Consider the following 22,998-nt stretch of genomic DNA (forward strand, 5'->3'; position numbering starts at 1 on the left):
CATGATCAAACATGATCCATCGAGAATGGAAGATGGAAGTAGACCTTACCTGAGGAAACTGACGCTGTAGCTGGATGGCTAGTTGTTATCACTGGAGCTGAAGGGAAATAATCATGAATGAAATTTGTGGACCCCATGTCCATGGGACAAGGAGGGACTATGGACCATAAGACAAAAAGAAAATGGACAACATTTGTCTTGGCCACTCAGTCAACTGGTGGGGACTGAATTGTGGTAATGAGAATGAGAAGGACATGATGCATGTGCCTTCCTCTCTCTTTTACACCCTTGGTCCATCATTTCCTTCCCAGAATGCTATGAGAACAGGGTCAGGATGGACAAGTGGTGTTCTCTGTTTGCTCCCAGGATAAAAATACTCACGGCTTGTGGAGGTTGAGAGGGACATCTGATAGTTGTAACCTGCAGAAAGAGCGGACAGTCATGTATGGAAGGATTAGGATTTGGGGAGAGGTTTAAGGAGAACCAGAAGAGAGAGTATCTGAAGCCAAAGGAGTTGAAAAAATATGGGGTATCAGCTAAGAGAGAGGATTTCACAAAATAGTTTCCAGGTCAGGAGTCCATCTGCCCTTCTAGGGTCCTTAGGCTGACTTCTATGGGTCGTCTGCTCCTCCTCAGACTCTAAACACATCCTAGTAAAGTACTTTCAGTAAGACAGGTGCCATCTAGGCAAAGCTGGATCCTCAGAGGCACAGAAAATTGCTTTGACAGGGGAGGCGTTAACAGGAGTGGGATCAAGCAGGGAGTCAGAACTGCAAGTCCTGGGCAGGGTTGGCTACTCACCGTTGACAAAGAGGCTCTTCTCATCCAGGGCATAGGGACCCAGCCTGGTAATAGCATGTGTGTGCTTGCTTATTGTCCAATACATTTTCCTCTCATCCAGGCTAAGAAGAGTGGAGGATTTCCAATACATACAAAGGACATTCACTGCAGTGCCATTTAGTGCAGACCTGAGAAAGGACACATGGCGATGACTGTGAAATATCTGGCTTGCCATAGGCATGAAAAAGTTAACTGCAGTGAGAAGGGACTCAAACTATTATTTAAGGAGCTGAGGGCATAGACCTTACTTGACTAATGCAGGTCAGCATCTTCTCTGCAACATAAAGACTCAGACCATTGCCTGGTGTCACATAGCTAGTCTGGGTCAGAGAGGGGACCTGAACCCAAGGCACTGGGCATGACCAATGAAATCTCTAGTCTCTTATGTGATAAAGGAAAGGCTGGGACAGGTGGAGACAGGTGAGACCTGCGGGACAAGGCCTGAGTCTATTTAGGTGCACTCCTTCCAGAAGGTAGGAGACAGCAGAAAGGATTAAATACTTTGTACAGTATCACCTAGATCCCCTATTCTACCAGGCTGACTTCTCTTGTAGAATTTTAGTACACTGGATCCTACCCTAATCTTCATATGAACTTTTGGAACTCTTGGAAGACTGGCCAAGGAACCCAGGCCTTCCGAGCATGTGCAAGGTTTTTACCTGATGCAATCAATGTTCATGTGGATCTTGGAGCACGTTCTATGATTGGCTCTTATGTGCTCATCACTTGATGAATCTGATCATTTTTGTTACTTTTACTACATATTTATGGTCTGTGCTCCAAAAAACATTTGGCAGTTTTGCAACAGCATCACCAGTCAATGAGTATCCCTATTTATCCACAAATTTGAGTGTCATTTCTTTGAATTATTTCTACCATTTTGATTATTATTAGTTAATATTTCAGTAGTGTTTAATTTGCATCTCTCTTGATTATTAGTGAGATTGGACAGTTTTCCAAGTGATTATTTACAATTTGTGTTGGATCTTTTGAAAATTGTCTGCCCATCATAGCCTTGTGTGTGTGTGTGTGTGTGTGTGTGTGTGTGATCCCACTAGGTAAATGTACTTTTGAAATGTCCCAACTTTGTCTTTGGGTGAACTAAGTACAAAAAGGTTCTCCCCATCTGTGTGTACTACTGCCATCTCAAACACAGACTATACAAGATGGAATTTGGTATCTCTTTCCTCCCCCCTGTCACCTCCTCCACAAGCCTGGCTCTCTTCCAGACTTCCTTATTTCTCTTAAAGGCAGCACAGCCTTTCCAATCACCAGGTTTGAAACCTCAGAGTCATCCTTGTCTCTTCCCTTTTTCTCCATCCCATAACCAGTCAATTATTGTCCATATGATTTCCATAACATCTCTTTCACATTTTTTTTCATTCAAAGGCTCACATCTACAACCCAGCTTCTAATAATCTCCTAAGTCTCTCCATTCCTGAAATTCACCACCATCCCTCCCTCTGTCCAATTCATCTTTCACACAGCTGCCAAAAGGATCTTCTTAAGACACATCTCCCACTGTCACCCTCCCCCCCTTGTTCAACACCTCTAGTGTCTCCCTATTTCCTCTAGCGTTAAATCAAAACCCCTTAGACTGACCTGCAAAATTCTCAATCTGACTTCAGTGCATATTTCCAGACTGTTGGTTATCCTGCTCACTTGGCATTCTAAACCACTGGCCAACTAGCTTACTTTGAACTCAGATTTTGCATAACACCTTTGCATAAGATTTCTCCCATTGCCTGGAATGTGCACCCTCCTCAACATTGCCTCTTGGAGTCCTTAGTCTCCTTCAGGGATGCCAGGCTCAGATGCCACTGATGCAAAATCTCCCCCAATCCCTCCCAGTTGTCAGTGTTTTCTTTCTCCTCAGATCACCCACACATTTATCTGTGTAACATTGCATCCCCTTAGCACCAACAGAATATAAACTCCTTGAGGTCAAGGACTGCTTTATCTTTATATTTCATACCCAGCCCTACACTTGGCACCTGTGGGGCAGTAACTAAATGCCTCTTGAAATAAAGCCTGATTAGACAGCCCTGGTGGTCGGCTGTATGAGGGCTGTAGTCTTGCTGGCTTTGTGGATAAGAATTGACCATAGGACCAATGAAAAGAAGGACTGCACCAGACCTCATCTGGGTCCTTGACAAACTGGGCCCATCAAACTCCGGGTCCTTACCCCAGAGAGGTCAGCTTGCATCCCGAATAGTGAGAGCCAATGCTGGTCTTTTGAAACAAGTGATTAAGCTGAAAAGGAAGAGAGAGAATGATTGAGCCCTGAACACCTGGGGGCTGGAGTCCCAAACAAGAGGAAGGGAGGACAGGAAGTGAGGAATCTCACCAGGTTCCGTAGGACACTTTCGGTGGCATTGAACTTGTAGGACCCTGTCTCTGCCATGTCTGTTGTGTACAGCAAATTGGTGATTGTGAAATTCATGGTGAAGGAATGCAGGCTAATGCTGCTGGCTGCTTTGGGGGAAGGAAAGAAACCCTCAAGGTTCAGCCTTGAATACACAGAATCATAGGATTATAGATTTCGACTTGGAATGGACCTTCTAAGCCCTTCATTTTATAGAGAAGGAACCTGAGCCCAGGGAGGATTCAATGAAGTGCCCAAGGTACTATATTACTAGTATCTGAGGTGAGACTTGAGCCGAAGTCTTGACTTTTATACCAATGCCCCCTCCCTGCCATCCATCAACTCACCCAGGGATACCCAACTGAAGTTGATCTACTCTTTACTGGAAGGAAAACTGGTCATTCTGACTCCAGTTATACATCTGTGATAGGACCTCTCTAACTCCCTCTTTACCTCCTCCAACACCACCTTCCTCTACAAATCCCATCTCCTCCTCACAGTCAGCTTCCCAAAAACAACTATTCAATTAACACCACACAGGAGACGGGAGAGATAGTTGTGATTGGTACCTGAGGAACTGGTTAACAGCAACGGAGGAAAAGAATTTTTTGGAGTCAGTGTGGACAGGGCAGGAGCTGAAGTGGGAAAAAAATCAAGAATGAAAACCTTGGTCAAGCTATATGAATGTCACAGAAAAAAATGCTTGAGTGGGAGATGTGGGGAAAGGGATTCTGCTAAGCTAGATCACTAAATCATGATAATTGAAGGTTCAAATCTCACCTCTGATGTTTCTATCTGTGTGACCTTTGGGCATGTCACTTATCTTCCCTTGGGCCTCCATTTCTCCATTTGTAAAATGAAGGGGTTGAGCTAGGTGGTTTTTCAGTATCCCTTCTAGTTCCAGATCCAGGATCCAATCACCCTGAGACAATCACTTTACATCTCTGGGCCTCAGTTTCCATGTCTCTAAAATGGGCTAGACTTCTAAGGTCCCTTCCAGCTTTAAATCTATGAGGATCTTAGCATGGGAACCTGACTGCTCACTCTGCGACTCCTACCAAGGCTGTGCACAGAAAGCAATCAGGGCCACATTGGAGGGTTCTTACCTTTGATGCTAGACACAGGTGATGAAGTCAGAGATGGAACTGAAAGAAAGGCACCATAAACTGAATGAAAACTACTGACCACACCAATGCATGACTATTGCAGGGAAGGCTACAGCCTATAGGATGTGGGTGGGGGTGGGGGTCACAGATTCTGCTTGGATTGGCCAGTGAATCACATGGTGGGAGAAAGGGGAGGACCCTTCTCCATCCTGACCTCTGGGGGGGTTGTTAATTTGGCACATACACACATACATACATACATACACACACAATCCAAGGCATTGCACACAAGGCAACATAAATGCCTGAGTTGGGTTCAAGTGAGTTGAGATGGAGAAGTGGTCTTCTTGGTGCCTTCTCTGCTCTTTCATTCCCCCCTGGGGAGCAGGGAAAGGAACGAAAGGGCAGCATAGTTATTTTCTCTGTAGAATCTGCAAGGCATGAATGGGGGAACTGGGATCTTGGATGCTTACTGCTTGTGGAAGAGACTGATATCTGAACACTGAAATCTGTGGGGAGAGATGGGATTTTGGTTAAAAAAAAAGATCAAGTAAAGAAAGAACAGTGGTAGCAGGTAGATGATAACAAGCAAACTAGAATAATGAATTTCTTGCCACTCTAAGTGGAAAGATTTCATTGAATGGTTACCTAGCCAGGAGATCCTACAGAAGAGCAGCTTCTTTGTTTTAAAAATAAATCATAATTATGCCTTTAGTTTCTCTACCTGTCATTTCTGGATTTACGCTCAATCACTCCACTCCTAAAATCAAACTAGTTGTTATAAAGAAAAGCAGTTCAAACAACACTACCAACTGTTAATACTGTGACCATATTTGACAATGTATGGCAACATTCTGTCCTCATATTACGGTCAGTCCCCCCATCTATCTGCCTGTTTTGACTCCAGGCCCAGAATTCTATCCATATGACAATCAGCTTGAATACTAGATCTGAAAAGATTTTTGTAGAAACACCCACTTTAGCGGTCAACTTGTCTCCAGACTCATTGGTATCAGTGATGTCTCTCACACCAGTGTTCAAAGTCTTAGAAGATAGCAATGCAGCCCCGGGGCAGCCTCTGTCATCCCATCCCATCTAGAAGGGGATCCTAGGACAACCAGCTCAAATACAGGATCTGAAACAATTTCTGTGGAAGCACCAACTTTAGTCATCACCAAAGTCATAGGGGTAACAGAGCTGGATTTGAACTCGGGTCCTCTGATTCTCATCCACTGCTCTTTTCTCTTATACTTGCTTCCTCTTCCAATTCTGACATTGTATACTGCTTTGCAATTAATTTCAGGTCCACCAATTTCATCTAAACAGAACCTCCTTTTCCCCCACTATGCCTCTTAATATGCATGGTCCAGCAGAAAGAATTTTAGACTTGTAGTGAGAGAACCTAAATGAGAATCCTGGCTCTAATACTCTCTGTGCCTCCAGAGAGATCTCTCTTAACCATTTGGTGCTGGGTAAGTTGCAGATAAGCAGCTGGTCTGGGAAGTGAGGGAGGACAGTGGATAGAGTCAAAAAGAACTGATTCAGGGGTTGAGTCAAGATGTTGGAGTAAAAGCAGGAACTTGCTGCTCCAACCACATTCAATACCTGTAAAAAATTACTCAATACAAATTTTAGAGCTACAGAACCCACAAAGTGACAGAAAGAAATAAATCTCCCACTGAAGGCAGCCTGGAAGGCCAACAGGAAGGGTCTATCACACCTGCAGCCCAGACAAATGGTGGCCCAGAACCATGGAGGCCCAGACCCACAGCAGCCCAGACTTGCGGTGGCCCAGACACACAGAGGTACAGACCCTTGGCACAGACACACCAGAGAAGAATTCAGGAGAGTGAATCACTGGCAGTTGTGGCAGTTTCCAGACTTTTCAACCTATAAATGCCAAAGACTAAGTAAAAGGTCAGTGGGGAACTCTGTTGCAACTGTGTGAGAGAAGAGTGTGGGTTGGCTCCTGCCCCCAGGGAGGCAGAGGTGGCAGTAGGTGCAGCTACTGGCATGTGGCTGTCGCCTGAGGTCTAGGCCTATAGATTGTAGGTGGACTAAGAGATCATTCAGAGGGTATTGCTCTTGCTTTGACACCTGCTTGGATCTGGGTCGTGTCTTAAGTGGGGATACTGAGGAGCACTAGTGTGGCAGAGCTTGTGGCAACTATAGAGAGGGTGTCCTCCTCATAGCTCTGACAACAGCTGACAGAACCCCAGAAATTTGGGACATGGCACTCTCCACAATGGAAGCACACAGTTCTACTGTGGCAAAGATCTCAAAAGACAAGTAATTGACTGGCAAGATGAGCAAACAAAGGAAGCACAATCAGACTATAGAACTTTTGGGGGGGGGGGTACAAAGAGGATCAAAACATAGAACCAGAAGAAGACAGAAAAGTCAAAGCTCCTGCAGCAAAAGCCTCCAAGAAAAATATGTACTGGTCATAGACCATGGAGGAGCTCAAGAAGGATTTTGAAAATCAAGTAAGAGAAATAGAAGAAAAATTAGGAGAAATGAGAATGATGCAAGAAAATCATGAAAAACAAAAAACGAGTCAACAGCCTGACTGAAGAAAATAAAAATAACACCTTAAAAAATAGACTAACTCAAATGGCAAAAGAGGTCCAAAAAGCCAATGAGAAGAATGTCTTAAAAAGCAAATTTGCCAGATGGAAAAGGAATTTCAAAAGCTCACTGAAGAAAATAGTTCCTTCAAAATTAGATTAGAGCAAATGGAAGCTAATGAATTTATGAGAAATCAAGAAGAACCAACTCAAATCCAGCTCCAAACACTTGCTAGCTGTGTGACCTGGGCATGTCACATTATTAACCTGTCTACCTCAGTTTCCTTATCTGTGAAATAGCAAAAATAATAGCACCTATCTCCTAGGGCTGTTGTAAGACTTAAATTAGATAAATTGGCAAAGTACCCCAGCACATATTAGGATGCATGTGTATGTTAGATATTATCGATCCACCCAGTGGTGTAAATGGCTTGACAAGAACTGTGGCCCTGGTCATGTCCTTAATCCTGTCAACAATGTGCCTGGACTTAAGTTGATAACTTCCAAATGGAATGTGTATTCAGAAAGCCAAAGAAAGGCCTCCATCCCCCCCCCCCAACCTCCACCCTTATTGATCTGGCCTTCTTCTCAGGAACAAAGCTAAGTGAGACTAGGGTTCTGTCCACAAATGATTCCCAATCAGCTCTTCTGCAGATGTACATTGTGTCTGTGGACTCAACCAAGGCAGGCTCTTTCCTGTCACCGTGGTCATTATGGTCTCTGAGGGCTGATGAGTCCAGAGGCAAGTGGGCTTTGTCTCTTCTATACTAATGTTGGGAAGAGTATTTTTCGAGGAACTTGGAGAGATTGAAAGGCAAGGTTGATGCTGTTGGTGTTGAAGACAGCAGTGGATAAAGGGGATTTACTGTTAACTGAAATAGACTCCCAAGGATGAAGTTTGTTTTGCTTGTGACTTTCCTCCCCAACTGTATTATTGTTATTATTCCTTTTATTCCTTTTAAATCTATCTTTCCTCTTTCCCTATCTCCAACCTGCAGAGTTTAATGCACTTCCACTTCTATCTGCTTACTTGTGAACAGGGTGGGAACAGAGGCTGTCATCCCTGCCCTGGTACTGCTGCCCTCTGAGGCTGTGTACACAGGTATGGGAGATCACTGATGAGTCCAGCCTTCCTGTGTTCTGGCTGGAGGCAAGGTGCTGATGACTAAAGTTGGTGCTTCCACAGAAATTGTTTCAGATCCAGTATTTGAACTGGTTGTCCTAGGGACCCCTTCTAGATGGGATGGGATGGCAGAGGTTGCCCCAGAGCTGCATTGCTATCCTCTAAGACTGAACACTGGTGTGAGAGACATCACTGATGCCAATGAGTCTGGAAACAAGTTGACTGCTAAAGTGGGTGTTTCTACAAAAATCTCTTCATATCTAGTATTCAAGCTGATTGTCATAGGGTGGAACTGCTAGCAGGTACAGGGGTGGGAACAGAGATACAGAGACTCTTTGAACACTGGGGTGGGAGATATGCCTAGACTGGGGCTGGAGGCAAGTTGATAGCTAAAATTGGCCGTTCCACAGAAATCTTCTTAGATCTTGTATTCTCTGCCTTATGGGCCCACCAAGAAGGAGTAATCCTGGAGGGAACTGTGCCAGGTTGTTGGAGTAGTGAAGACAGGCTTGGAGTTTCAGGGGCTTGGGAGGACTCAGGTTCCTCCAAATCAATGTCATCAAGCACACTGGGAGAGTTTGTTTCTCCCTGTGATGAGGGACTGGCTAACCAGGTAGCTGACTTTAAGTCAATATGTGGGATTCCATGGCACCCAAAAGAATTAAGTGAGTAGGGGCAGTGGCTGCTGGTGGAGCATTGCTACTGCTTTGAGCTCAGAAAAGGTTGACACTGTGGGAAGGAGAGACCCTCACAGGAATGTCTGTGACCTTGCTTCGGAGGCTGAGAGTAGTGACATTAGTCCCAAAGGTTACTGAAATCATGTCTTCAATGTTATAAGTCACCCCTAAGTCATATATGGTTTCAGTAGACATCAGGCAGAACTCTGTTATTGTTCTTGGTCCAGGCAGAGCCCCCCAAGATGTTGGTAACAGAGAGAGCAGGAGCTGCTGTGGTCAGTTCCAAGGATGAGTCTGTTTTAGTCCCAGGGGTAGCTGAGCTCATGTCCTCAGTCACCACTGATAAAGTTATAGGAGGTGAAAAAGACAGGGTCCTTGGCCATGTAGGGATTGGGGGGTGTCTGCCTCAGTCATTCTGTATCTGTGGCATCCATCAGTGGAGGTTGGGAAGAACTCTGTTCCCGGCAGAGCCCCAGAGATACTAGTGATGTCAGCAGATGCTGCTCTGGCTAATACCAACTATGAGTGTGTTACAGGTGCTCCAAGCCTGGTCTCTGTAGTACCTAGGGTGTGGTATGAAGCTTTGTAGGCAACTTGGATCTGGGCAAGACCCTCCCAAAGGTTAGCCATGCTCTCAACAGAAAGAAACTTCTCTAGGAAGAGTTTGATGGTATCTGAGGCTGCAGGGCTACCTGGTCTGCTGGTCTCCCACACTAGGGTGCTGGTGGAGGCCAAACTACTCTGTAACTCTCCACCATCCCTAGTTCTCAATATAATCATTGGTGCAACACAGGGAGTGACCCCCTCAGGAGGTGTGGGCTCTGGGGGCTCTGCGGGGGATGATGATGGTTCAGCTGGGCTTATCTGGGCTCCTGTCATGACTGTGCTTGTCATGCTCCCCAAAGAGGGGAGCTGGGTCCTTCATTTAGGTTCGTCAAAGAAGAGAAGTCCCTGTGATGCCAGAGATACTCCTGTGCTTAGGGAGTGCATGCCTTCTCTGTGAGTGGTTCCAGAATCAAGGAGGTGTCAGGATGTTCCTTAGCTGTTTCTGCTACCGTTATGTCTGTACAGAATGGATAGGAAGTTTTCCCAACTGAGTTGGTCTTTAAGGGAACACCGGGGTCTAAGTTGACTGTGTGTTTTACTGGAGTCAGGGAGAGTGGGACGTCAGCAGTGCCCTGTGGTGACTTCAGGAGATGTCTGAGGTGGAGCTAAGGCTTTTGGGGAGGGTGGCATGGCGGTACTCCTGTGTGTCTCAGGCTTAAGAGCCATCTGTGCTGTTATAGTGGTCATAGTGGGAAGTGAGGAATGAATTATAGCTATGTCTGGAGTTGGAGTTGTCTCCACGGTGACTGTCTCTGTTGAATCGACCAAAATGGTCCTTCCCCTTCCTTCCACTATGCTTCAGGTGGAGAATCTCTGGGACCAGAGTGTAATGGGGAATGAGAATCAAGTCACATGAAGACTGTGGTGGAAGGAGTTTGTTGAAGGGTGGAGCAGAGTCACAGGAAGCTGGGAGCCAGATCCAGAGAGACAGTGGGAGGGAGGGAGTGATAGCGAGAGCAAGTTCGAGTGAGAGAGAGAGAGAGAGAGAGAGAGAGAGAGAGAGAGAGAGAGAGAGGGGAGCGGAGCTCAGGCAAAGAGCTAGAGAGGTTAGTGAGTAAAAATATTGATCTTGTATTGGTTTGAGGGATGATGTGGCTCTCTTCTACATTGTGATGCATAACTTTTATGTTGCTTTGATGGATTCAGTTTCCTGGTGTTGGGATTCATGTCTAAATAGATGCTTCGCTTCTGTCCTCTATGTGGAGAGTCTGTTCTATTTTGTTAGATCAAGAACCAGGTGATAAGTATAGTTGTGGTCTTTATCCTGAGGACTCCAGAAACACAGCTGACCCTACATTTGTCTCTTTTTTACTTTTTGTCTGTTAAAATTGTTTGCAAGATTTGTTTCCTGCTGGCTCGGTGCCCTCCACTTGCAGATGCCTGATTGCTTAAGTCAGGTGTCATCCCCTGTCCATGACTGTGATGTGCCACCTCCTAGACCTGGTGCCAACCAAGCTCCAGATACCAGCTAAAGAACTAACCTTTTGAATGGAAGCACATGGACCTGGCATTGGTCGAGCTCTGGATGGCAGCTAAAGAACTGACCTCTTGAATGGGACTTCTTGGGGCAGGGACAGCTCTATGTCCAATTTCAGCTTCAAGTAGCTATGAAGAAGAGACCTTCCCTCTTGCCCCAAGATTTTGAGCTTTATTTGTTCAAGGGGGGAAAGATGGGGTGCTTGTGTCCAAGCCCCCACTCTAAGCCATTGTTTTATGTGCTTATCTTCTATTATCCCTGTTATATTGATGTTGCAAAGTTTTTCTGCTATCCATGTTATAATTGCTGCAAAGTTCTGTTGACACCAGTTACCCTACCATTTATCCCTAAACTCTCATTAAGCTATGTAATAAGGTCAAACGTCAATGGGATATTTATAGCCATGGTGTTTATCATGATCATGGGTGCCATAAATAAATATTGGTCTGACACTACCCAGAGCAATCGGTTGGGATATGCCTAAGAGTTTGTTGGGGAGGGTTTGGAGTTATTCTGACAGAGATTCTGACTCTTCTCAAGAAGACTTCTTGTAAGGGTTATGGGATTTAAAGATCTTCCATGCCCCATTGGACTTGCTGACGTAGCAGGAAGGGGCGGAGCAAGAGGAAGAGGAAGCCAAACTAGAGTTCCTGTGGTGGCTGGCGGTGGTGGCGACAGCGGCAGCAGCAGCAGAGGCAGCGGCAACGCAAAGCCCTTTTTGACTTAGCCAGAATTTCTGCTAAGGACTCCTGCTGAGGACTGCCAGGGGCCGGAGCTGCTGGGAGCGCACTTCCTGGACGCTGGGTGGTTGCTGTGAGTGGGGAGAGGAGGACCTTTGCCTGAGGTAGCCTGTTCTGTTTTAAAGGCTTGAAAATGTGGGTGCTTTCTACTTTATCTACCTGTGCCAATGTCATAACTACTCTGATGGCTTTCACTTTCTGGTTTTGGGACTCAGTCTTTTGGTATCTTAATAAATTTTCTAGTTTATTCCCCCATATGGCAAGCATGACGTATTTTGTGATAGATAATTATATCAGCATATCTGTAATCTCCATAGGCATTGTGAATATGGCATTGCTGATACACTTCTGTACTAGGCATATCACCCAACCTCACCATTTACATTCCTCACCAAGGGTCAATATGAATGTCCAGCCTCTGACAAGCACTTCCACCCTCTGAGTGACTGGAATCAACTTCTGCTTTAAGCATGCCTTGAAAATTACTCATAATAGGAAGAGAACATTGCTTAAATTGATCTGGCCTAACACCCAAATTCAAAATAAGATGGGAACCTGGGGCTTTGAGAGAATGCCTGATGGATACTAGTCTGCTACCAAATTAGCAGTTCCGAGAGGCCTTTTTAAAAGTCACTGTTGTCATCTATATGATATAATCCTATAGCTCAAACCTTCAGCTGGTTGGTGCTGGGAAAAGATGACAACCAGAACAAGGTTTTTTCTTGCCCAGGCTTGGGAGTGCAGGAGTTAAATTTGGGATTAAATTAAATATATAATCAATAAATTAAAAACTAAACTATAAACTAAAAACTCCTAATAATTTCTCCACAGCCTCCCTGACCTTGTACGATATGTATAGCTTGAGAGAAAGCAGTGGGGACAGCTCTGGGCAGCTTGATGATAAACTCCCTTCTGAGGTCTGACCTTCTCAAACCATGGAGATAATTCCATCTATCACCTCTGAGGAGTAGGAAACAAAGGCTAAGGATGATGAACCCCCAGAAAAAAAGGCAGAAATGAGGTTTCTACTTACTTGTGGAGCTGTCAGAAGACAAAGTCACTGAGGAATTTGTCAATGCTGCAGTGCTGCTTGTGGCAACTTCATTTGGCTTGATGGTCACCACACTAGCACCTAAAAAATGAATGGAAGATTCAATTGGGGAATGGGATTGGTGTTGCAGTACTGGGCTTGGAATCAGAAAAACTCATCTAAGGTGGTTCGAATCTGTCCTCACACACAACTGTGGGACCGAGGGCAAGCCAATTAAGCTTGTAAAATGAGCTGGGGAAGGAAATGGCAAACCACTCTTTGCCAAGAAAACCCCAAATGGGGTCATGAAGAGTTAGACATGACTGGAAGATGACTCAACAGCAACACTATTATGCTGTGAAAAATGATGCAGCAGAATGGTTTTGGAAAGTGAAGTGAGAAGAACCAGGAGAACACTATATACAGGAACAGCAATATTGAAATTATGATCAATTGTGAGACTTAACTACTCTGATCAATAAAATAATTCAAGATAATTATTGCAAAGGATCCATAATGAAAATGCTATCGACCTCCAAAGAGAGAACTGATTGGGGGACATTTTATTTTCTTGCTTTTTTGAAACATGGCTAATACAGAAATGTGTTTTGCATGACTTCAACCAGTATAATAGATATCATAATATTTGCCCTCTCAATGAGTTGGGGCACAGGCTGAAAGGAGGGAAGAGAATTTGGAACTCAAAATTTAAGAATGAATGTTAAAAAAAAAAAGAATGGATGGATCCACAGATCAGTAAGATTTGTGAGACACTATGAAAATGTGTTGTCCCTATATGTACTTTTTGTAAAGCCCCAAATTGTACTTTCTGTTCCCCTTCTAATCCTAACATTTGTCAGAATCATTGGAAATGTCAGCACTTTACCAGAAAAAAAAAAGAACAAAAAGAGAAAAATGAACTTAGCACAAGGACTAGATTTTACTACAAGGGAGTGAAAAGAGTTGTCAAAAATGGCCCAAAATAGAGGTGCAAAGAGAGAAATGCCAACAAAAGAAAATTCTTGTGGCAAAGTAGAGAGAGTGCTAGATCAGGAATCAGGAAGATCTGAGTTCAAATATAGCCTCAGACACTTGCTAGATTGGGTCAACCCTGGGAGGGTCACCTAATCTATGTCTGCTTCCATTTCCTCATCTATAAAATGGGGATGAGATTAAACTTCCCTGTGAAGCTAAAATGAGAAAATATTTATAAAGAATTCTATAACCCTAAAATACTAACTATATTATCATTATCATCATCATCAACTGAGACACAATTCTCATTTCCCCGATCCAAAGGTATTTTCCAAAGTCCAATCAATACTCCTTAATGAGACATTTAATTAGGAGTCTACTTATTAAAAATGTGGAACTGGGAGGGTCGTGGATTGCATTATGGATATGGGTACAGGAGAGAGGTAGAGAGGGAGTGAATTCTAGGGAGGTCCAACCAAAGTGGTAATACAAACAGGCAGGTAGACCTAAATTATACCTGTTGGAGGGACTGCTGCTAAGCAACTGACTATGACACTGTTTACACAAACATTATGACTGTTGATAAGGAAAGCTTAAAGTCACAGCAGCAGCCAACTTCCAGAGAAGTGCTGGCCTTTAGGATGGATGTACTTAGACTCCTTGGGCACCTATCCAAGGTGCTGATGCAGTGACTTCAGTCAGCTCTGTGGAAACAGAGGCAGCTGAGCACGACAGCAGTACCTACTTCCCCAGTGATTTCTCAGTTGGCAAAATGCTTGCTTAGAGCTGGGTCAGGACTAGTGGTGTGTGTCGTAGTGTTTTCTAATGGAGGGAATAAGATGCCTTTGGAAGCATGGGTATCCCCTAGTCCTGGGTTCAGCGTAAACGCTGTTATGGCCTCTGCTCCAGAGCCTTTAGCTGAAGTAAGAGACAATAAAGATTCTGTCACTCTCCCGTAAAATTTTAGTAATGACTAGACGTTGAGTCTCAGATAGCTCACCCTGGGTCCCAGCAGCCAGACTTGTATCTCATCCAACATCAGATGGTCACCATGGACCACGTGGATGGATGGAGCCCTGTAGACAGCTGGCTCTGACATGAGGTCAGCTGTGCCCTCAGCAGGATTAACTTCCCTGCAATGAATGAGTGAGCTGGTATCTGAGGCTGCAGGTCTACCCAGTCTGCTGCTCTCCCACACTGGTATGCTGGTGGAGTTCAAACTCTTCTGTAACTTTCCACTGTCCCTTGTTCTGAATTCAGTTATTGGTTCAGGGAGTGCCCCCCTCAGGAGGTATGGGCTCTGGCAACCCTGAGGGCTCTTCGGTAGGAAGTTCAGCTGGACTTGTCTGGGCTACAGTCATCATCATGCTTGTCATGCTCCCCACAGAGGGTGAGTGGACAGACCTGGAGTAGCTGGGTCCTTCAGTTAGGCTGGGCAGAGAAGTGGAGTCCCTGTCAGACCAGAGTTACTCCTATGCTTGGGGAGTGTATGAGTTCTCTGTGAGTGCTTCCAGGGGTGTCTGTGTTCTCTGGGAAGGTGCTGGGCACAGTTTTACCTTCTGTTGGCCCTTCTGTAGACACCAAGAAAGTGCTTGTGTCCCCTCCACCATCTATTGTGATGATGCTGGAAGCAGTGAAGGACAAGGCAGCTGAGCATGACTCTGGTCCTGCCTGAGCATCCCATATCACTAGTGTGGCCTTTAAAAACTCGCTGGATCAGGGGCAGCTAGATGGCGCCATAAATAGAGCACGGGCCCTGGAATCAGGAGGACCTAAGTTCAAATGTGATCTCAGACATTTAACACTTACTAGTTGTGTAACCTTGGGTAAGTCACTTAACCTCAATTGCCCTATCCTCCCCCCTCCAAAAAGTAAAAATAAATTAAAAATAAAAGGGTCGCTGGATCCTTGGCTGACTGTGAACTCTGCTGGAGTCAAGGAGCATGGGAGGTTTATTGGTACCATGGTCCCTCCAGGTCTCTCAGGGGGAATTTATGTTTCTGTGGGAAAAGATATTGTTCCTCTGAGTGTCTCAGGTCTGAACCCATTTGTGACCATGGGCACAGTGAAAAGAGTGCCCCAAATGGTAGCTGTGCCTGGAGTGATTTCTATGATAACTGTCTCTCTTACAGTCTCTGAAATAGAATCACTGTGGAGTCAGTCATGGGAATACTGGTAGACTGCTGATTTGCTTGTCTCACATCAGACCCACTAACCCTCTTCAGTGTTATGGTGCTCCTGGTGGAGAATGCTATGACCAGAGTACTATGTGAGAAGGTTTGCTGTGATTCTGGCAGGGTTATCCAATTCCTCTCAGCAGAATTCTTTCTTTCCTGGGGATAATACCCAGTTTCCAGTACTTCCAGTACTTCACTTTCCTCTCCAATACCCATCAGGGGCACTGCATCCTGAAAAGCGCTTTCATCAGCCCTGCTAACGACTTTAACCTACACTAGTCATCTCGTTACTGCCCTGACACCCACACCAAAGATTAGCCCTGCAGGATTCACACTTAGTCCTTATAAAGTTTGCCCTTGACTTCCTGATTGGTGACCAATTCTCCTGATCTATCATTTCATAAAATCCAAGGTGATGCTTCACTTCACCCCCTACTCTCAACCAGGCAAGGTATGCTTTCATCCCCCAGATCCTCTACAGATCTGGAACTATGAACAAATCCTCTCTGCCATTATTCTCAAATGCAATGTGTCCATATACTCCCCTAAGTCATCACTCATGATCCCTGTACCATACATAACTAAGTTGCCCCTCTCTGGCTACCACTCTTTTATATGTGTTGTCTCCCCCATTAGAGTGCAAATTCATTGAAGGCTAGCTGCCTGAGTAGCTAAATTTGACATGGTTTCCATATCCATGCTGATAGAAGCTATGACCTTTGAGAGTGGAGGGATAAAGGTCCCAGCAGGGCAAGTACCTACTACTAGGGCAGTTTTTGCCTCCAGGCATAGATATGCTTTGACTTTCAGACCCTTGGGTATTTGTCTGTGGTGCTGAAGCATTGACTTCAGAAAGCATTTTGGAAACAAAAGCAGCTGAGCTGGTGCCTGTTTCAGGGAATTTCTCTGTTGGCTAAGTGGACAGTGCTTGGTCAATGTGTCTTCCCCTCTCAGGAGTAGTGTCATGTGTCATGGGGCTTTCTGAAGGAGAAAACAAGGTGGGATAGGTCCTGCAGGCCACTGCCCCTGAGATGGCACCTTTAGAAGCCTGGCTCTCCTCCATCCCTGAGACCACAGTGGAATCTGTTATGGCCACTGTTTTGCTTTTGTGTTTATACCTCAGCTCTTAGCATAGTGACTGGCCAAGACTAAGTGTGTACTATAGGTTTTTCTTCATTCATTCACTGCTTCTCTAGGATAGGCACATTGAAGTTGAATTTTAGTTTTATTGCATGGCTACTTGATTGTAGTTCTCCTGACCTCCAAAAGGTACATAGAATGGGGAAGTAGACTCAGAGAGTTGGCATGGATAATACAAGTCATGGCAAAATAATCAACAAAGATTCAGCAAATACAATCCATGTACCAAATACCATGCTAGGTACTAGGGATGAAAAGACCAAAAGGAACCATTTGGTCCCTGTCCTCATGCAAATGACCATTCTAACAAGATAAATGACATTGCTGTGAGTTCTTATGGGGTCAGGAAAAGTTGGAGGTTTGCAATGCCCACTGTCATTCTAGGAGATGTCTCAGATGACCTTGTCTGGGGAGTGAAAACTTGAAAACTTCTCAGAATGCATCTTATAAATTGCTGTCAGTTCTGACTGTGGGTTCACCCTCCCCCCCAACTCCCCACCCCCCAACCCCTACCTTCTCTTCTGCTGTCAATCAACAGCAAGCCCTTTCAGGAGTCTTTTGACCTCCACCCTTGCTGACCACACACTTATCAGCATTAGGCCCTTTAGGGTTTTTCAGCCTCCAACCTTGCTGGTCATTTTAGCCCCTTCCTTCTTCACTTTGGCATTTGCCAAGTAAGGATAGGTACATTTGAATTGGCTATCCCCCCATTTCCCTGTTCTTTGTAAGCCTGCCTCCCAGCTACTGAGGAATAGTGTTGGGCTTCCTTGTTATTTGCCATTGGGGAAGATTTTTTCACCAAGCCTTGAACCTGCCTCTCAGCCAATGGGAGAAGTTACAGCCAGGGAGAGGGGTCTTGACTACATTAGGGTATAAATTCTTGTGTTGCCTTTTGCAATGTGCCTCCCACTCATGACCAGTCATGGGGAAGACTGCCCTCTTCTCCTAGGGAAAGAGAATAAAATTTCCTGTTCTTATCCTAAGAAATCTCCATGTTCTTGATTAAATTTTGGATGGGGTTTTTCATCCCAAACAAACTCAAGCTTCTGTGGGAGATGATGCGGTTCATCTGTGTTTCTTGGGCTTCAGCAAGAAAATACATGGTCCCTTAACAGTGATTCTCTCAGAGGCTACTCTCACAATGTTCCAAGAGATAAACAGTGGGCAGATACAGTCACCAGACCTTTAAAGTATGGTTAAAACTCCCCTCCTAGACTCTTATTCTCAGACTTTGAAGATCAATCATCACTCAAACAATCTCATGTGTCATCTATAAAACTGGGAAATAAGGCCCTAAAGAGGTGACTTTTTCTCCAGGGGAGAAGGAAAGGAGGCATCTACTTGCCTGTGGAAACAACAGTAGACCCAGCTCTCAGGGGGCCCCTTGTTAGTGCTGCTATGCTTGCTGGGGCTCCATGGTCTGGGACACCTGTGACCTGCACCACTCCAGCATCACCACCTACAGGAAGAGATGAGAGGAGAGCCCAGGGCTCAGTCATGTCATTATTAGTGGGCACAAAAAGGAAAATACATAGCTGCTACCCATTGTAAAGTCATTTGACTACTTCCCATATGACAACTAAAACTTGTAACTCACTGGTGGTTAATCTCCATATAAGTTAGACTTAGTGAAATCAGGATCCCACCAGCAAGACAAGGAGAATCACTTTAGCACAGAGATTGTGAAACTGCCCTTCCATGAAGAGGAGGAAGTTTAGAATGAGCACACAGATTCAACAGATATGGCACGAAGGAAAAGGCCCTAAAGTGACCCAATAGAAAGTTGAAGAGGGAAATGACCAGGGAAGAAGACTCCTTCCTGTCTTTAGAAAGACATTTGACCTTCCCTCCCTGGACAGACCCCACCCATTTCCTCCAGGGTCACACCCCAATCTCCTCCATTGGAGACTTACTTAAAATATGCTTACTTGTGAACAGGGTAGAAGTGGAAAGTACTTGAGCAGAAACAGAGACTCTCCCTGCCCTGGCACTGCTGCCCTCTGTGGCCATGGGAGTTGGTCTGGGAGATGCTGATGTCCAGACTTCCTGTGTTCTGGCTGGAAGCAGGGTGACATCTAGAGCTGGTGAGCTCCTCACAGATTCTGTAGTCAAGCTGGCTAACCCTGAGTCCTCCAAGGAGGGAGGAGTCCCACGAGGACCTCTGCTTGTCCAGGTCATAGGAGTAGTTAAGGTAGGAGAGGGGCCAAGACTTGGGCTTGGAGATTCATGGATGGGACTGTGAGGTCCTGTTCCCTGGGAGGGCTCATCTGCTGTGGTGTCAGCCATAATGGGAGAACTTGTTTCTACCTGTGATGAGGGGGTGGCTGCCCAAGGAGCCAAATTTGACACAGTTTCCATATCCATGGTGATAGAAGCTGTGACCTTTGACAGTGGAGAGATAAAGGTCTCAATAGGGACAGTACCTGCTCCTAGGGCAGTTTTAGACTCCAGAGTAGATATGCTTTGACTTTCAAACCCTTGGGTACTTGTCTGTGGTGCTGAAGCACTGACTTCAGAAAGCATTTTAGAAACAAAAGCAGCTGAGCTGGTGGTGCCTGTTTCAGGGAATTTCTCAGTTGGCTGAGTGGACAGTGCTTGGTCAATGCGTGTTCCCCTCTCAGGAGAAGTGTCATGTGTCATGGGACTTTCTGAAGGAGTAAACAAGGTGGGATAGGTCCTGCTGGCCACTGTCCCTGAGATGGCACCTTTAGAAGCCTGGCTCTCCTCCAACCCTGAGATCAGAGTGGAATCTGTTACAGTCACTGTTTTAGTGATCTCAGTTGCAGCAGAAGACAATGGGAATTCTGTGTCACTCTGCTGTGGGACTTTGGTGATGATTAATGGACTTTGAATTTCAGAGAGCTCAGCCTGGGACAAAGCTGCCAAACTTGAACCTGATCCAGTATGAACAGGAGTCACCATGATCCCCCCTGGCCACATGGAGGAAGGGCTTTTATCTCTGGGAGTCATAGCCTCAGAACTTTTTGCATACTCTGTTGGATTTTCAGGAGGAGGAACAGCTGAGCTCACTTCAGCTTCTGTGCTGAACCCTGGAGGAGCTGAGATGATGCCTGCTATCTCCCTGCCTGTAACGGTGCTTTCTGTGGTCTCTGTAGTTAAGGTAATCAGAGGAAGCTCTGAGCTCTCCTCTCTGTCTGCATGTGAAACACTATGAGCATCAGTCCCCACAGAAGTTGAGACAGCAGAGGTGGCCAATGAACCTCCAGGACTAGTGTCTGAGAGCAGTGGAGCTTTAGTAGAGGTGGAGGTCAATGGGGTATTTGTGCTTTTCTCTGACATGGTACTTGGGAGCTCAGGGCTGAGAGTGACCACAGTAGAAAGAGAGACAATTTCTGTGATTTTAGGGCTGAAGATGAGTCTTGTGGCATCAGTCCTGGGGGATGTTGAGCTCATGTTCTCAGTGAAGGGAGTAACTCCAGAAGAGGTTACAGGAGTTGAAGAAGAGAGTGTCCTTGGCCATGTAGGGGTGGTATCTGTCTCAAGGATGGTGTGACCCCTGGCTTCAGCTGTGGTAGATGAGGGGGAAACTGTGCTTTGTCTGGGGAGTGTCATGGAACTGGTGCTGGTGGTAAGATGGAGGGCTGAGCTCACTTGGACATCTGTGCTGTTCCCTGTAGAAGCCATAGAGATATCATCAGTCATCTTGGCTGTAACAATATTGACCGTGCCCTCTGTGGCCAACAGGAGACCTGAGGTCCTCTCTGAGTCTCCCGTTGGGACTCCATAAGCTACAGTAACTTTTGGAGTTGAGCCAGTAGTGGTACCTAATGTACTTGGTACCTCTCTCATAATAGTAGCAGAGGACATAGCAGTTCCAGCTGAAGGAGTGATCAGTGACACACCTGTGCTACTCTCTCCCACTGTACCCAGATGCTCTTGGTTGGGAGTGGTCTTCAGATAAAGAGAGACCAGGTCTGTGACCTTGCTGCTGAGGATGACACTTAGGCTTTCAGTCCCAGGAACATTAGAGTCCATGCCCTTGGCCTTGTAAGTAACCTCAGATAAGGTGACTGGAGACAAAGGAGAGAATGTCGGGGGAGAAGTAGACATAGTATCTGTACCAATCATGGTGAGATCTCTGGCTTCAGCTGAGGTCAAGGACCAGGGAACTTCTGTTTTTATTCCAGGCATAGCTCCAGATATACTGGTGATGGAAACCACAGGTGCTGGTGTGGTCAATACCAAGGATGTGCCTGTTTCTCCTCCAAGTCTGGTCTCTGTAGTACTTGGGGTTTGGGATGGAGTTCTGTAGACAGCTGGCTCTGGGCTGGACCCTTCCACAGAATTTGACATGAGGTCAACTGTGCTCTCAGCAGCATGAAACCAACCTGGGATGACTGTGCTGGTATCTGATGCTGCAGGTCTACCTGGTCTGCTGGTCTCCCACACTGGGGTGCTGGTGGAGGCCAAACTACTCTGCAACTTTCCACTGTCCCTGGTTCTGAATTCAGGCATTGGTGCAACAGAAGGAGTGCCCCCCTCAGGAGGTGTGGGCTTTTCGGGCTCTGGGGTAGGAGGTTCAGCTGGGCTTGTCTCGGCTCCATTCATGGCAGTGCTTTTCATGATCCCCACAGAGGGTAAAGGGACAGTCCTGAAGTATCTCGGTCCCTCACTTAGATGGTTCAGAGAAGAGGTAGAGGTCGTGTCAGGCCCTCCTGGACTTGAAGAGTACACATGCTCTCCGTGAATGATTCCAGGGGTGTCTGTAAAGATGCTGACCACTGTTTTACCCTCTGTTTGCCTTTCCATAGACACCAGGGAAATGGTTGTGTCCCCTCCAGCAGATGTTGGAGTGATGCCGGGAGCAGTGGAGGATAGGACAGTTGAGTCTGGCTCTGTTACTGTCTGGACACCCTGCTTCTTCAGAGTGGTTTGTCTCATAGGCAGATCTGGGTTTGGCCTGGTTTCTGTAGCACTGATGGCTTTAGGAGTTGAGGATAGAGGCAAAATGGAGCTGATTTCCATTCCTGGGGCTGAGACAGTGGTATGAAAAGAATCAACTGGAGTAGACGATGGAGTCAAGGTGGTTCTGGGACTTGGTCTAGGGGATGTTTCTGATGAAGGAGTGTCTGCCCAGAATGCAGAAGAAATGACCCCAGTTGGGCTGGTCTTTAAGGGACCACTGGAAACTGAGTTGGCTGTGTACTCTGCTGGAGGCATGGAGAATGTGGGGCTTGCAATGCCCATGGTGGCTCCAGAATACATTTCGGGAGGAGTGGAGGCTTCTGTTGGAGAGTACATGGTTTTGTGAGTCTCAGGCCTAAGGCCACTTGTTATAGTGGCCACAGTTAGAAGTGGGGCCTCAGTGGTTGTTGTACCTTGCATAGTCTCCATGGTGAATGTCTCTGTTCCAGTGTTTGAAATGGAATCTCTCACAGTAGAGCCAGTCATGGGGATGCTGGGGAAATCTGTTGATTCTCTTTCCAGGGTAGACCCACTCATGTTATCCAATGTCATTGTGCTCCTGGTGGAGAATGTTGTGACCAGAGCAGCTGATTGAAGTGTGCCTAAAGATTGATGGAGGAAGTTGGGAGTCATTTGGACAGAGATCCCCACTGCCTATAAGCACTCCTTCCTTCTTGCAAAGAACAAACAACCCCTCACCTTACTCTCCAGTGCTCAACTTTCTCCATGACAAGCACTTCCCATAACAAAAAGGACTCTACCAGAGACTATGACCTACTTCTGCTCTGGAGTGGGTGGCCACCATGAGAATGAGGCAGATCTCTCCTGACTTCTTGGCACAAGATGAGATGGGGACCCAGACTGAGAAAAACTGCCTGGTGAATACTTGTTCTGGTCCAACAAACAATCAACAATCATTTTAAGCATCAGTTACTCTTATGGCCACTAATGTTTTAGGTGCTAGCCATGCATAGACAAGAATGAAAATGACCCCTGCCTTCCTGCAACTGACTTTTAACAGGGCAAATAATATGTATACATGCAAGTGAATACAAGAAATATACAAAATTACCCAGTAGCTCCTCCCCCAAAGGCTGTTATCACAACATACTTCAATGCAGAAAGTGAAGTGGCAGATCAAGCTGCCAAGTCTTCTGGTCTAATTACAAACTCCCCCATCAGTGTCCTGTCCTTAGACTATGAAGATGGGTCCATATGTTGTCTCAGAACTATGAGACAAGGACCCAGG

General features: G+C 45.8%; 2 protein-coding genes across 2 annotated transcripts in view; both read right to left on the bottom strand.

The window, feature by feature from the left end:
* Positions 1 to 9,572, bottom strand: part of LOC138176190 (mucin-16-like) — a 101,531-nt gene extending 91,959 nt beyond the window's left edge. The window contains exons 1-5 of the mRNA XM_069106965.1: positions 9,242 to 9,572; positions 3,188 to 3,315; positions 3,026 to 3,093; positions 802 to 968; positions 382 to 420 (exon numbers count right to left, since the gene is read on the bottom strand). Of these exons, the coding sequence (XP_068963066.1) occupies positions 382 to 420; positions 802 to 968; positions 3,026 to 3,093; positions 3,188 to 3,315; positions 9,242 to 9,572 (733 nt within the window). The remainder of the gene's footprint in view (positions 1 to 381; positions 421 to 801; positions 969 to 3,025; positions 3,094 to 3,187; positions 3,316 to 9,241) is intronic.
* Positions 9,573 to 9,939: 367 nt separating this feature from the next.
* Positions 9,940 to 22,998, bottom strand: part of LOC138176273 (mucin-2-like) — a 35,948-nt gene continuing 22,889 nt past the window's right edge. Inside the window, exons 12-15 of the mRNA XM_069107081.1 lie at positions 19,247 to 22,069; positions 18,169 to 18,282; positions 12,535 to 12,633; positions 9,940 to 10,097 (exon numbers count right to left, since the gene is read on the bottom strand). Of these exons, the coding sequence (XP_068963182.1) occupies positions 9,940 to 10,097; positions 12,535 to 12,633; positions 18,169 to 18,282; positions 19,247 to 22,069 (3,194 nt within the window). The remainder of the gene's footprint in view (positions 10,098 to 12,534; positions 12,634 to 18,168; positions 18,283 to 19,246; positions 22,070 to 22,998) is intronic.

This window comes from Petaurus breviceps, unplaced genomic scaffold (assembly GCF_028583685.1).
Source record: "Petaurus breviceps papuanus isolate PSGF00001 unplaced genomic scaffold, PetGlider_PUasm1.0 103, whole genome shotgun sequence".
Classification (NCBI taxonomy): Eukaryota; Metazoa; Chordata; class Mammalia; order Diprotodontia; family Petauridae; genus Petaurus; species Petaurus breviceps.